This window comes from Dasypus novemcinctus, chromosome 10 (assembly GCF_030445035.2).
Source record: "Dasypus novemcinctus isolate mDasNov1 chromosome 10, mDasNov1.1.hap2, whole genome shotgun sequence".
Taxonomy (NCBI): Eukaryota; Metazoa; Chordata; class Mammalia; order Cingulata; family Dasypodidae; genus Dasypus; species Dasypus novemcinctus.
The window spans coordinates 122,290,707-122,306,967 of NC_080682.1; the positions used below are offsets into that span (position 1 = coordinate 122,290,707).

General features: G+C 43.1%; 1 protein-coding gene across 1 annotated transcript in view; it reads right to left on the reverse strand.

Annotated features, from left to right (window-relative positions):
• Positions 1–10,803, reverse strand: part of CTSC (cathepsin C) — a 35,713-nt gene extending 24,910 nt beyond the window's left edge. Inside the window, exons 1-2 of the mRNA XM_058306157.2 lie at positions 10,552–10,803; positions 8,700–8,845 (exon numbers count right to left, since the gene is read on the reverse strand). Of these exons, the coding sequence (XP_058162140.1) occupies positions 8,700–8,845; positions 10,552–10,729 (324 nt within the window). The 5' untranslated portion in view covers positions 10,730–10,803. The remainder of the gene's footprint in view (positions 1–8,699; positions 8,846–10,551) is intronic.
• Between the last annotated feature and the right edge of the window lie 5,458 nt (positions 10,804–16,261).

The window sequence follows — 16,261 nt, forward strand, 5'->3', positions numbered from 1 at the left end:
CAAAATTTGGATATCTAAATATCTGGGTCCAGTGAGAACAATGATTTAAACATCTGTTTTACAATTGTGAGGAGAATGTGAAGAGCCTCCTTTTCTCAGTCAATGGTCTACATTCTGAGTAGGGACCAGTTTTAAAAAGATGGGTGATATCACAGATGGATGGGTGACAGGTACACCAATATCTCTGGAAGAGTCGTCTTCTTTACTAAATGCCCTAAATGTCATGACCTCACATGGTTCCTCCTCTTAGGGAAAGAATCAGCAACCTAAGGTAGGTCTATAACATCAAGGGTGTGAACTGAACTTGAGCCAACCTTTCCTGAACTAAGTCTTCACCCCTGTGGGTTTATGTCTTTACTGATGATACAACAATCATTCCTAGAGACCTAATTCATTGCTTGCAAATGAACATACTAAACATACTAAAATGAAAAAACATACTGAACATACTAAAATGAAAAAAAAAAAAGTCACTCTCAAAAAATAGTAGAGGCAAAAAGATATACTGTGTTGATAACAGGGGAGTATGGAAAAAATGTGCCAAATGTACGCAATGGGGCATGGTTGATGGTAATAGTCTGATGATGTTATCTTATCATCTGTATCAAATGTTCCACCACGGTGTGGTGTGTTGATGAAAGGGTGCTGTATGGGAATTCCACACATGTGCATGATTGTTTTGTAAGGTCCCAACTTTTGTAATAAAAATATATTTAAAACATAGTAATAGGGTGGGTTGGGGGAAAACACACCAAACGTAAGTTACAGACTATAGTTAGCAGTAAGAATTTGACAATATTCTTTCGTAATTTGTAACAACTGTCTCACAACAATGCCAGGTGTTGGTGGTGAGTTGATGTATGGGACCGTTGTGTGAGTTATACATGGTTGATTTTTAAGTTCACAACTTCTACTATACACTTACTGTTTATGTATGTGCATATATGAATGCTATACTTCAGTAAAATTAAAAAAAAAATAGCGCAGGCAAGTAAGAAATGATACGAAGAAGCAGATTAGCAGGCTTAAGCAGGAAATCTGTAAGAAAGCCATAACCTCTCCAGTCTCCCTCTCTCTGGTGAATAAGCGTTAATTTGCATAAGCCATTAAGGGGAAAAAAAGCACTTGCATTTAAAAAGAAAGTTAAAAATTTTAATGGAGCTCACCCATTTTGTTCCTCAGATGTGGTAACTCATACATTCCTACAGTTCCCAGTTGCATGAATAACTGACTGATAAAATCAGTGACATCCTACAAAAAGTTTACAATGGTAAACTGAGTCATTATGTTGCGATTAAGCAGCATTACAAAAGAAAACATGAAATAGGCATGCATTAAATGCTTAACTATTTTTTTAAAAGATTTAGTTTATTTCTCTCCCCATCCCCCCCACCGTTGTCTGCTCTTCTGCATCCGCTTTCATTATCGGGCGGCACTGGGAAAGTGCGTCTCTTTTTTGTTGCATCATCTCGCTGTGTCAGCTTTCCCTGTGTGCGGCGCCACTCCTGGGTGGGCTGTGCTTTTTCCACTTGGGGCAGCTCTCCTTGCGGGGTGCACTCCTTGTGCATAGGGCACCCCTATGCGGGTGCATTGCACGGCACTCCTTGTGCACATAAGCACTGTGCATGGGCCAGCTTACTACACAGGTCAGGAGGCCCTGGGGATCGAACCCTGGACCCTCCATATGGTTGACAGATGTTCTATCAGTTGAGCCACATCTGCTTCCCTAAGTGCTTAACTTCTGATGCTTTCCTTCAACTGAAACATTCTTAAAAGTCCCAAGAAGTTAAAAGATTTAAAAAAATAAATACAAGACAATATCCTGGTCTTGATGTATTGAATCTGTATGAAAATATAAACTTATACCAATAGCAAGTCTTCTAAAGCTGAAATGTAATATAGTAAAAATGAATCCAGAAAACACAGCAAGAAAAAAGCACAAGTTTTGGACCCTGACCCCCCCCGCCCCCCCCAAAAAAAAAGATCCTTTATTTTGGAAGCACATGATGGACATTTTCTGCTGTTGTGGCAAGCCTGATATTTATAAGTACACAGAATGGGCAAACAAATCCTCTGGTATGGATTTTTCTAACATACTGTTTTCATTTTGAGTAGCAACTTGCTTTAAAAATACCCATGGCAGTGTTTTCTAGTCTATAGCTTGAAGTAAGACTAGTGAGCTCCAAACAAAAGCTCAGTTAGAAATCAATGAGGTATGCCTGAATATCACCAAATAAAACTTTTGGCCAAAATGAGTCCTGTGTCCTTTCTATGCATTTTCAGCCTTTGAATGGGCTTATCCTTCATTAAATTTGAGTCCCTTCTCTGCTGCTCCCTTTTCCAGTCAGTTTCTTTTACTGCCTTAGAGAAAGTGAAGTGAGAAACAGTTAAAAGGTTAGAAATAGAAAGCCTATTTCACTTAAAGGCACTCTTTGGATCTAGTTTGTTTCTCCATGACTTCCTTCCTCCAGGCAATTTGGTAAAGATGGTGTACAGAGGTGCTTAACATATGCTCATTACGAAAATGAAGAAAGTACATAAAAACATCAAGAAGATAAAATAATCACTTATCCATTCATCACATAAAGTCAGCCATAATTAAACATTTTTACGTTGCTTTGTTTTGTTGCAATGTTCTGTATAAGTTGGCCGCTTTTAATTTGCAGGTACTTTGAAAGGATGTAAATTTGTTGGAAGGTGCCAAGCATAACCAAACCTAGGTAAACACCATTAAAACTTAATAGTCTTAGTGACGGCCTCCAGGTAAGCACGTCCTTGTTTGGTCAGCAAAGTTCTTTAAACAAAAATTGAGTGACTGCTTCTAAGTAAGTTTCCATTTTGTAATTAACTGTTACTCTCTAACACAAAACAAAAAACCTTTTTATTGTGACAAATATACAACTCAGAAGTTCCCATTTTAACTATGTTCAAGAGTACAATTCAGTAATTCTAATTACATTCACAGTATCATGCTATTACCAATATCTATTACCCCAGGTTTTCATTACCTGTAACATAAACTCTGTGCCCTTACTCTTTTACAAAATTCTTTTTCAAATGTTTATGTAACGATCTGTGCTGGCCCCAAATGCATCAAAATTCAGGTCTGTGTTCAGAAAATAATGCCTGTAGGAAGTTGACTAGGAAAAAGCACCTTTTAAAATATATATACCTAGAGCTTCCGACTCCAACTAGTCAAAACTTTTCAGTGTTAAGATTTAATTTCTTCCAAGATTTTTTTTTCTCTAGTCATAAAAAAAGATAACCCTCTTCCACTGCCAATTTCTCAAACAGTTAAAATCAAGGGGAAAACAGAGTCTTAGGAATCCCAAGTCATGAAAATTGCTTATTTTTCAGATGAGGTGTGAATAAGAAGAACATAATAAAGCAGGTTCCTAGCAATGCAGTGATATCAAAATGGCACCCAAGTTGGAAAGCAATGTGAGGATGATGAGGAAGCTGTGTCTGCCCTGTTAAGCTGCATAATGTTCAGGGTGAGAGGAAAGAGGGGCAGGAACCTAACAGAATACCCCGCATGTATCAAGTGCTCAACAAAATCCAGCAGGAAGAGCAAGAAGAAACAATCTGATGAAAGTCTAGGAAAAAGGTAAAGGAAAGCAAGTGGTTGGGTGTGGTAAGTCAATAGGGAGATGTGGAAATGCAATTAAATTGTATGGTAACTGTGTATAGAATAACTATGCCTTGTATATGTAGCAAAAACTTGTCAGATGTTTTTGTAATGATAGGTTTATAGACTGTCGTAATTTACATGACACTTAAAATTGAACAGCAAATACAGCTTACAGTTTGATGATTCCTTATTAAAATTTTTTTTCTTTTAAAAGATGTTTTCTAAGTCTGTAAGATAAATACACATGTGCTTTACAGCAATTTCTCATTCAATAGATTTATGTTCTTCTTGAGTTACACACCCTGCCCTGCATGGTTTTCCCAGCATCATGCAGGAAATACCCTGATGCCTGTGGTAAATTTGGGCAAGTATTTTGTGTTAAGAAATGTCACCAAAAGTGCTTGACTTTCCTATAATCTAAAGGCAACTTTGCCTTACCGTTTTTCTTATTTTTCAAAAATTCTGCTCCCCATCACTTTTGCGATTGAACTTGCTAAAAGAACAAGGTATTTTTTTTTATTCCAAAAAATACGTTTACCTGGAACTACTTGATAACAAAAAGGGGAGACTTAAAACCAGTTATCTTACAGATATTCTACTCTGCTTACTGAAATGAAGATCCTTACCTCAAAGCCTAATTATTGTCAGTCAGATCAGTTGAATTTTCAACAGGGAAAAAAAAAAACATGGCCCTGATAGTGGTTCTGTCAAACCAACACTTAAAAAAATATATACTGAAATCAGTAGGGTAGGAACACTCTTTTGATTTTTATTTCTTATGAGAGAATGGCGTTTTCCCAATGCCATTCGGAAAGGAGCATAAAATTAGGCAGAGTTCCACCCTGCAATGGCAGTAGGTATTGACTGTTCCTACTTACAGTCAAGGACACTTATTCCCCTATTTGGCTTTTTAAAGTGGTTTCTATTGACCTAAAGTGGCTTATGCTCAAGGCTATGACAAAATGCCAAGGTTGCTTACACTGTGATACAAAAAGGAAGTCCTCCTTCAGTCCTCAGCCTTTCCACCCCCACCAGCTGTGGACTCCTATTTAAGCTGAGAACAAGCAGACAAAAAATGTTAACAGACAGAATAATATTAAAGGAGAGAAAGTGCCCTTGTCTATTTCTTAGTATTATTTCCCTGGAAATTAAGTGGTGATTTTAGAAACTTCCCCACCAATTCTATAGAATTGAAAGACGAAAGGTTTTGTATGAAAGAATTCAACAACCAAATGGGTAAAATATTAACTCATCTACTTTTTCACTTTTTTTATTTTGAGATATGTTCAAATTTATAGGACAATTACAAAAATAATACAAACCCCATACAGAAAACTCCAGCATACCCCTACTCCTCCTACCCCCATTCCTAGATCCACCAACTTTAACTTTTGTCACATTTGCTGTATTATCCTCTCTGTCTCTCTCTCTCCAACCATTTTCTGAACACTTGAATGTAGGGTATATACATCCTGCTCCTGGAACACTTAATCCTTCCATAGACATTTCCTAAGAACAAGGATATTCATTTACACAACCATATTAAGTACAGATTTTAAGCAGCCTTTTCCTTGATTCAGGGCTGGCCCTGTGACTCCAGTCCTTGAACAGTTTTTGCTGATTGTTCAAAGCTTCTGTGGAGGGATGGAACCCTAATCTCATTCTGGCATTTATGGGGGTGTAGATACTCATCTCTTTTTTATATACTCCTTACCAATTTATGTTAAAAACATATCCAGGGGAAGCAGATATGGCCCAATGGACAGGGCAGCCGCCTACCACATGGGAGGTCCAAGGTTCAAACCCCGGGCCTCCTGACCCATGTGGTGAGCTGGCCCACGTGCAGTGCTGATGCGCGCAAGGAGTGCCGCGCCACGCAGGGGTGTCTCCCATGTAGGGGAGGCACATGCACAAGGAGTGCGCCCCGTAAGGAGAGCTGCCAAAGCACGAAAAAAGCGCAGCCTGTCCAGGAATGGCACCGCACACACGGAGAGCTGATGCAGCAAGATGGCGCAACAAAAAGAGACAAGGATTCCAGATGCCATTGACAAGAATACAGGCAGACACAGAAGAACACACAGCAATGGACATAGAGAGCAGATACCTGGGGTGGGGGTGGGGGGCTCAGGGGAATCTGAACTGGGTTTCCTCCTTCACTGCTGACTTGCTAAAGAAAAATATTCAAAGGGCCCAGACCTATTTTCAAAGAGCATTCAAAAAGGATGAATTTGGAGCTGAGTTAATAAATCCACAACTGGTCCAGTAACATTACATGTACAAGGATATTTATTGCAGGATTATTTACAATATCTAAGACCTAGAAACACCATGGATGTTCTGGGGTTAGGGAGAGGGAAAAACAGGTGTAATAGGGGGCATTTGGGGACTTGAGAATCATCCTGAATGACACTGCAACAACAGATACAGGCCATTATATATCCGGTCACAACCTAAAAGACGCGAGTGGGAGAGAGTGTAAACTACAGTGTAAACTGTAATCCATGCTTAGTGACAGTGCTCCAAAATGCGTTTATCAATTGCAATGAACATATCACCCTGATGAAAGAAAGATGTTGCTAGTGTGGTAAAAGGTGGGAGGTACGGGGAGTGGGACAAATGGGAATTCCCAACATATTCTTTGTGACATTTATGTAATCGAAGTATCTTTTGAAAAATTAAAAAGTGGAAAAAAAGCGTAAAAACCAAACAAACCTAGAAACAACCTGAGTATTCTCAATAGGAGCATGACTTAATAAAATCATTGTATACGCATCCCATAGAAACTAGCAGTAGCTGCTTGAATGTGGTAGATCTGTTTTCATTGCTCTAGAGGGATTTCTACGAGCTTTGGTCAACTGAGAAAATGCAAGTTTCAGAGAAATGCATATGATTCTCTATTAGCAATGCGAACAAGAGTCAAACCTTATAGATACTGTAGATATGATTGAGTATGGGAATGAGCAAGGAGAGAAGGTGTGGAGAGAAGAAGGAACGAGCTGAGGAAAAGAATGAAAAACAAAATTACATAAAGAAGGTTGTAGCAGTTTGATACTGTTATGAATTCCAAAAATAGATATTGGATTATCCTTGTAATCTGATCTCTACCTGGGCATGACTGAGTTATGATTAGGGCATTAAAAGGGTGATAAAAGGCATAGCAAAGGACAGAGTTGAGGGCTTTTAATGTTGGAGTTTTGATGTTGGAGTTTGATGCTGAAGCTGGAGCCCCAGGGAGAGAGACAGGGCGGTTCGCCTGATAGTCTCCAGCTGACCTTATGGAGAAAACAGGAGCTGAGCCCAGAGGAACCCAGGAAGCCTGAACCCTCACAGACGTCGGCAGCCGTCTTGCTTCTATACATGAAAATAGACTTTGGTCCAGTATCTGTAAGCTCCTACCCCAAATACATACCCTTTATAAAAACCAACCAATTTCTGGCATTTTGCATCAATACCCCTTTGACTGACTAATATAAAGGTAATTGTACAACAGTAAAAAAATGAATTTAAAATGTTCGTTGCCAAGTGTTCTTTATATTGGCAATAAGTAGAGATAGTGTAAATGTTCAACTACAGAGTGTCAATGAAATTAATTATGCTATGTGCATACAACTGAATATAGCCACGAAAAATGATGTTACACATGAAACAGTGCTTAAGATGTCTATTGATGAGTGAAAAAATATTATAAACTATATACTATATAAGCTCATCTATTTATATATGAGTAGAAAATTGTCCAGATGACTCCACCCCAAAATGTTTATTTATTTATGATCTAAAGATTATGGGTGTTATTCTCTCCTTTTTTTTTTTTACTTTCCCGCCCTCCTCCTTTATTAGGGAAGTTCTAGGTTTCCAGAACAATCATGCCTAGAACGCAAGATGGCTGTGTACCATCCCACCACCACCACCCTGCGTGGGTACATTACACTAGATGATAGCACTTTCACTTTTTCGTAATTGCTCTATTAATTAAAGTTCATGGCCTAACTAGGGATTCACTGTATAGTGTAGCTCCATGGATTTTTAAAAAATTTATTCTTACCATACATACAATCGAACATTTCCCCTTTCAATCCTATTCAGACATATGTTTCAGGGCTGCTAAGTGCATTCACAACTTTGTGCAACCATCACCACCCACTGCTCCACTCATTTTTGTTTATTTTGCTTTTTTTACTGCGTATGTGCTAAGAGGTGGCAAGCTTCCAGGCTGCTCACTGGAGGGAGCTGGATATGCCAGACCTGAATGGCCATCACTGGCCACCCTGCCTGCCTGGAGCTATCTTCCCACTCTGGCCTTAGCAGCACTTCTTATCTTTAGCATTTACTCATTACTTACTACTTCACAGACAACACACTTATGAGAAAGAGAACCAAAGGGTCAAAGTCAACCCCTGGCATGTACAAAAAATTTTCATTACAGATCCACTGAAAGTCTGGGCCCAGCTTTGCTTGAGAACATTTAGTGATTGCGAGATCAGTAACCTTTAAACGCTCTGTCTCTAGTTGAGCCAGAGATGCTGTTCACATCAGTATAGTTAACACATGACATTACTTCAAGGATCACTTAAGGCAACAGAGCTGAGAGGGAATGATGAGAAGAATAACAAGGAACCTCCAAGAAAACAAGCTCTATAACTTCATATCTTTCCTCAGTGGCATTCCTTTCTCCTCAGTGGGATTCCTTTCTCAATGTTCAGTACAAAGGCAAGGAAATAAGGCAGCATTTAGAAATATAGGTAATTAAAAAAATTTGTTTAAATTAAGAATTTAGTCATACTTACCAAAATGTAAGTTTAAATACAAATGGACTGTCTATAATCAAATACAGATCAGGTACTTTTCAAACATAGCTCAGGTACTTTTGTACCCTACTGTTAAATATGCAAAATCACAATAGTAAATATAATGGCAAAATTTATACCATCTCTTTCTCTTAGGAAGAGTGATGTAAAGTCTGATTATCTTCTTAATTTAAAATAAAAATTCTACAGGTCTCCTAACCATAAGAGCCTTTGGATGTAAAGTCTGAAAATGTAAATATATGTTTTTAAACAAAACTAACCTTAAAAAAGGCAAACCACTTGTAGTCCTTCAGCACAATCTCAAAGCCTTGGTTGTAAATGATGGTGAAATGGCCAGAATTGCCAAGGTCATCATACGCCATATCCAGCTTCTGAAGGTGCACCACGACTTTTTTTTGTGGTGGTCCTGAGGAAAAGAAAGTGCACAACAAAGGAAAAGTGGGTATTTGAATTTCAAAGTGGGGGCGGGGAGGGGAGTCTCATCTATCATTTCCATCATTTGGTTATGTCGCTTTCTTTCCTTCTACCCATTTGAGCCCCCGACTGGCTTTGAAGTTCCCAAATCCATTTGGTTCCCTTACTCGGTCTGGTCTGAGAGGTGCCAGGCAAGTCTGTGACATGAGGGTCCTCAAAGATAGAGGAGGGAGCCCAGCGGGGGCACTTCAGGGCATGGCCCGCACCCTCAACACTGGAGAACATTTCCCACAATCAGGGGAAGAAGAAAAGAAATAGAGGATATCGACAACGACAGGCAGAAGTGGGGAGGACACAAAATGGGAGCCCCAAAGTGGGAAATGTAAAAACAAAGGGCATGACAAATCAATAGGAAGACAGTGCTGGGGCAGGAGAAGAGAGTAAATGACCACTTCAGAGAAGAAGGGGGGGCACCGTTCTCCTCGATGGTCAGAACCTCAGAATCTGGATCCTTCCCAAGTATGCGCACACTCCAGGTTTCTAGCCTATTAAACTGATTTGGGCCGATTAGGAACTAAACTTTTAACCTTCAGAAATGGGGCTCTGGCAGGTGCCTTTAATTACCGGTTCAAGGTCAAAAGCTTGTTTTATAGGCAAAGGCTGCCTAATACAAAGGGTTGTACTCTGTCCATGTGGATGTCCCGACATTTTAGACAGTTTTTCCACGTTTCAGATTAAAGCTGTAAATGGGAGACTGCGTGTGACCGGACAGGACGGTGGAAACCCTGATCTCCCTTGTGCCCCCCGCCCTCCAAAGCTCAACTTTAAAAAGAGGCAAATGGTTCCAATTCCAGGATTGCCACAGGCCACAGTGATCCTGAGTTAGACAGCTGAATCGGTCTGTTTACGGAAAAAGGACTTGATCTTCACTCAGCTGAAAAGAAACTCGCGGCTGCGAGCTGCCCTCATTCTGCACCGGTCACAGGCTGGAAAAGGCAGAGCAAGAAGAGCCCCTGCCCGGGACCCTGTGTCCCGAGGGAAGGCAGCCGGGCGAACGGGGTATCCAAGTGGGTTCAAAGTCTAGATTCACTGAGATTCTTCTGTGACCCAGGCATTAGGTTTCCCTTCAGGCATTTCCAAATATAAGTAATGGCTCAAGAGTTATTTTAAAAAGTCTCAAAGCCTGCCTTACGCCTCACTTGCAACACGCAGACAACGGCGCGCCACCAGAAATGTGCTGGGACTGGCAGGCCCAGCGCACGCCGCGGAAAACCGCCGGCTAAGCGCCCTTTCCCACCACCGAGCAAGGGAGGAAAGTTTTCTTGTTACATCCTCGCGTGTCTTTGGGCTGATTTCTCTTTTCCAGCACACAGACAAAATAAACTTCCGCACTGGAGCAGGGAATCAAAAGCCTGCACATTCTCCACTGTCTTCCAAACCAAAAATAAAAAAAATAAAAAGAAATGGGGGAGCGGGGTAGTTCTTGAGAACAGGGTGGAAGCTCCGGGAACACCAAGAAAAGGTGAAGTTCTCCGGGGCTCACTGCGACTGAGCGGCGCCCAAGCCCAGCCCAGAGGCTTGGGGCTCCCCCGGGCGCCGGCCCCGGGCAGGGCGGCGGGGAGAAGGGCTCGGGGCGCAAGGCGGGCCCCGGCGGAGGGGCGCGGGCCCGGGCGCGCGGGGCTGGAAGGCGGCGCTTACCCATGTCGGAGCAGTTGTCGCCGCGGCGGGGGCCGCTCGGGCCCACCTGGAAGAGCCAGGTGCCCAGCAGGTCGGGGTAGGTGCAGTTGGCCGGGGTGTCGCCGCGCGCGGGCCCGGCGGCCAGGAGCAGCAGCGGCAGCAGCAGGGCGCGGAGGGGCGCGCGGCCCGGGGGGCGCATGCTGGCGGGCGGGCGCGGGGAGCGGCCGGGGCGGCGCGGGCGCCGCGCGCCTTCAAATACCCGAGGGCTCCCCGCGGCCGCCGGGGCGGGGTCGCGGCGCGGGGGGGGGGGGGCGGGGGGGGGGCGCCCCGCCTCTCAGGTGCGGCCCGGGAGCGCGCGGCGCTCACCTGTCCCTGGCCCGACCTAGACCCTGGAGGAGCCCGGGAGGGTGTCCACGGCGCGCAAGGTCGGGGTGACGGGAGCGAGGCCCCTGAGAGCCGCTCGCCCTGCCCCCGCGCGGGAGGAGAGGGAGCGAGGCGAGCGCAGGCCGAGGGCCCCGCGCGGGGCTCCTTCCTTGCCTCTCCTCCCCTTTCCTCGTCTCTGGTCCACTTGCCTCCCCACCGACTAGTGTTGTTTGTTTGTTTCTTTTTCCTCCGAAACCTTGCACTTGCTACCCCCACCACCCGAGCTGTTAGAAAACTGCTCGGCCTCCCGCGTGGCACCCCGCGCGCCCCCTGCTTTCTTGTTGGTTCTGTGTTTGCTTTGGTTCCCTCTGAGCGTTGTCTGCCCTTCGTCCCCAGGGGAACTCAGCTGCCCTGCGGACGTGCAGGGTGCACTTCAGCGCTGTTCTCCCCGGCAAACCTTGCAGGATTTAGTTTCACAAGGGGAGGGGGCCTGAGAGGCGAAGGGCTCCTGGAGATCCCGTTCTCACCCCCTCTCGTTGTTCAGAGGAGAGGCAGGGGCGCCCGGGGAGACCCCTTGCTCAGGGCGGACCGCAAGGGCTGGTCTTCTGACTGCCCCCAAGGACAGGTCTGGTGGCCACAGCGAGCAGGTGGCACTAGTCCCGGGGCCTCGCGGCTCCGTTTAAATACGGCCTTTCCTGTTGACAGGCGGCTCCTTTCTCCCAGGAGACTACCGTGTTGGCATTAGAACACGGTGATGAACTAGACGTGTCCCTGCCCTCGGGGGCACGTGCGTTTTGCACTCATCAGTCAGGTTAGCGGTATGTCTCTGAATCCCTCTCCCCCCAGACCCTAAGTTTTCAAAGGCAGCCCTAGGTGTCTCCTGAGATTCCGACTTGAAAACATTCAGGTGGCGTCCTTAGGTGTTAAAACAAGTGCCCTTAAAGCCCTTATCTTGGTTTCTGAGCTTGAAAGTCAGTTTCGATTTGGCAAGGGTGGTCGACTTTTGACAGCGCAGAGTGGAAAATGCTTTTTAATGTAGGCATACAAACTGCAGGGGAAGGCGGGGCCAGCCCGTACCTCTGGGTTTAACAGGCCTCCTTAGGATTAAGTGCTCGCAGCATGTAATTAAACTTACACACTGCGCTTGAAGATACACACTGATTGTGTAACGTTGCCTTCTCTACTGTTTGGAAAAGCTGGCATTGCTTGTTAAAACATTAAAACGCTCACTGAGTAATTAATATCGAAGAATTGAACAGTCAAGTTGGAAATTTCTTTGATAGGCATAATCAAAGTAGCTCACTAAATTGTGAAGAAAGATTTAAACTGGCTTTATTCAATGAATAATACATAGAAAGGATCTTGGAGATCTTAGTCTAATCGATCCATTTTAATATTTGAAAATGGAGAGCTAAAGATTGAATGTCAGATTCAAGAATAAACCCCAGACACCTTGATTTTCAGTTTTATTTCCCCTAAGCCAATACTTCCCAAACTATTCTGCCTCAAAATAAAATAATAGCCCTCTCTCTATTAGCAGGGGGGAAATTGAGTTTTTATATGAACTAACAATTATCAAACTGATCAGACCAAAGGTTTTATTTTTACAACAAATATTGTATAAAGACACTTGACTATTCTAAATGAAATTCATATGTAATATAAACTACTTATATTCTCAATAAAAAAGAACAAAAATTATATCAATTGCAATATACAGGAGAAATAAAAAGAATTTAAAATAAATTTCTAATGCAATAATATATATTTCATTATGCAAAATGCTCAGGTATGACTGCGATAAAAACATAATGAAACATTTAGATATTGCCCCTCACACCTCTATGTAAGATCGTAGAATTCCTGTGAATGGGACTAGTGCAAAGCCAAATTGATTTCCGTGGAGTTATAGTTCAGAGCTTAGCAGGTGGCCACTCCAGCACCACAGCAGAGTTGTTGATAGTGAACAACTCTTGACAAGTTCCTAGCAGAACACAGTACAGAATCTGTTGATTTACAAGGAAGTTGCATCCTAAAAATCCAATCTATGTTGAAATGATAGGAAGTGGAAGGTTTTGAATTCATATGCAAAGCAGTTTGGCACCAAAGGCGCTAATCAGATAAGGCAGGTTTATACAGAAGTCCATTGCCTGGCAGCGGTTTCAGAGCAAGTGGCTGAACCAGCAGGACCAGCTGGCCTCAGCAGTTATCACTCCTGACTTTGTCAAAATGAACATTCCTGAGCCCCACCCCAGACCTCCTGAAGCAGTAGCTGCCTGGTAGGTGGCAGCAATCTTTGTATTTTAACTGTCCCTCTTCAGGGCATCCTGATAGAAGCTAAAGCTTGAAGAACCACTGATTTAGATTAACAGCAAGTACCCCCTTAGACTGAAACCCAGCTCTGCCTCTCTGCAGCCATTTGATCGTGAGCAAGTTATTTTATTTCTTTATGTGCCTTGGTTTCTCATCTATAAAATATGTATAATTCTGTCTCCTATGACCACCTCATTTGGTTTTGGGAAGACTAAATGAGCCTACACAAATTCCTGTGGTCTGACAACATTTATGACTGTGGGTATTTCTATTACAAAACTTTTCCTTTTTTATTAGATGGTAGGGTCCAAGGTAGAGAGATTATGACCATTGTGTTCTCCATTGTAATCCTAGCACCTTGAATAATTCTTGGCACACAGTAAGTGCTCAAATATTGGTTGAATATGTGAACAATGGGGTGGACATAAATGTATCTGTATGTCATGGTATTTGATAAAGAGCATTTGGATTTTCATATTCTCTGCTTTCTGGTTTGAAAACCACTGTACTGGGATGCATACCAAAGGAAAGAAAGCTCCTAGAAATAGAGAAAGAATTGTATATATCGGCGTTGTAGAATGCCATTCGGTATTGCATGTACCTCTGGCATTACTTGTAATAGCAATAAACACAATAATTTTATTTATTGAGGAATTTACATTTTACTAAAATGATTCACATTTATTATCCCATTTAATTATCATGCAATTATATGATGAAGGTATTACCTAATTTCTAATGTATCCCTGCCAAAGCCGAAGCTCAGAGAATTAATTAGGGGATAATGCCTGCAAAAGAGAAAGGTGAGCAGGACGAGGAATAGGCAGGCTCAGGCTTCAGAGTGCAGTGTGGGTATGATACTGGAAAGTGGGAGAGAGGATTCCAGAAAAAGAGACTCAGACTGGGGTGCAGCTCTGAGATGGTGTCACCCAACCCAGCAGGGAGCTTGCGTGCAAAGAGAGCCCAGGAGGACCTTGGCTAAGAGATGTCCAGGCTCTAGGACCCCTGCTGCACTTAGCACGTGGCTCCGCTCTAAGCAGAGGTGGATTCCGAAGCCTTAAGAGCTGGGCGTGGCAGGTTCCCCCTCAAGACACAGGGGAGCAGTACACCTTCTGGGTGGCCACAGCGAGGAAAGTTCTGTTTGAAGTTAGGGGTTGATCCATAAAAAGGAGAGGGGACTATTTGTTCAGGTTCTGTGTTGTCCCAAGCACTGTTCTCTGTTCCCGTCCTTCTGTCCTCCTGAGCAGAAGTCGCCCCTCTCTGCTGTGACGGCATGCGTTCCTTGGCTGCTCTATCCACGAGGCCTCGTGCTTCTTAAAGCAAGGCTGTGCATTATGTTTCAGACTCCAAGTTTCATTACGGAGCCTGAACAAAAAGCACTCATTCATCCTCTCCGTAAAACTGAGAGAGGGAGTTCAGGAAGGCAAGCAGGATAGAACAAGGGAATAATGAGCTTTCTGTGTATGAAAACCCAGCTGGTTACCACTTGGCATTATGGTGAAAAAACCATGGCTTGCTTAGTACCAGTGCCCAGAGTGGCTGATTGCACCATAATGATGTTTCTCAAACTGATCGGTCTTAGGGCCCCTTTACATTCTTGAAAGTTATAAAGGCTCCGAAGAACTTTTCTTTATATGGGTGATATATGGTATTATTTGTGCTATTGGATATTAAAAGTGAAAATGTTTAAATATTTATTTAGTCATTTAATAACAATAAAATAAGTAGTACAGGGAAGCAGACTTGGCCCAGTGGTTAGGGCGTCCGCCTACCACATGGGAGGTCCGCGGTTCAAACCCCGGGGCCTCCTTGACCCGTGTGGAGCTGGCCCATGCGCAGTGCTGATGTGCACAAGGAATACTGTGCCATGCAGGGGTGTCCCTGCGTAGGGGAGACCCTTGCACAAGGAGTGCGCCCATGAGGAGAGCCACCCAGCACAAAAGAGAGTGCGGCCTGCCCAGAAATGGCGCCGCACACACGGAGAGCTGATGCAACAAAAAGAAACACCGATTCCTGTGCTGCTGACAACAACAGAAGCAGACAAGGAACACGCAGTGGATGGACACAGAAAGAAGACAATGGCGGGGGGGGGGGGGGGGGAGAGGGGGTTGGAGGGGAAGGGGAGAAAAATAAAAAAATATTAAAAAAAAGAGTAGTACATTTTAAAAAAATAGTTGTAATTTCCAAAACAAGAAAAAAAAGAGCAACCTTGTTTAACAGTTTTTCAAAAATGCTGTATAATCTGATCCCATATTCCATCTATTGTGATATATTGTTTTGGTTACAGAATATGAAAACAATCCAGGATTACACAGCTATGCAGCTGAAAAAGGAAGAATCTTGTGGGCCCCTGAAGGGGTGTCAGGGATCAGTGGGTACTTAGACTACACCACGAGACCGTCTTCGCCAGAATGATTTTCCACCCTGAGGTTCTCTCAAAGATGTGTCCTAGCCCACAAAATGCACAGTGAGGAGAAGAACATGTGGTTAGATGACCACAGACACAATTCCAAAGTCTGGAAAAGCCACTCTTAACACAGTACTCACTGGGCATGGGTTACATCTTGGCACATCAGGCGTGGGAAGATTCTAGGTCCACTCAGTTTAAGATATAAAAATAGGAGGACATCCTTGACTTTGATGGAATAAAACCTTATGAAGTTAGAAAAAGAATTCTGTATATTTTCATTTTTGCACAGCACACTCATCTTTTATGTCAGTCTGATAGTAATCTCTGGGATATTATTACTCCCATTTTGCAGATAAGGAAATTGGGGCTCACCAAGGATAACTGACTCTTCCGTGGTCATGCCACTAATAAGTGTGGCTCTGAATAACCAACAAAAGAAATCTGGTTTTAAGGTAGCTTGTTGGAACAAAATCAGGAGAGAGACACTTTGTCTAATTATTGATGCAATCATATAGAAAGCTAAGAGGAACAGTACAGAAGATGCATGTTTAGGCAGTTGGGGAACCACAAATTACTGAAATAATCTCTACTATTTGATCTCACCTCGTGACTTCCTTCTATTAAATAAACTAAGTGTTTTGAAAT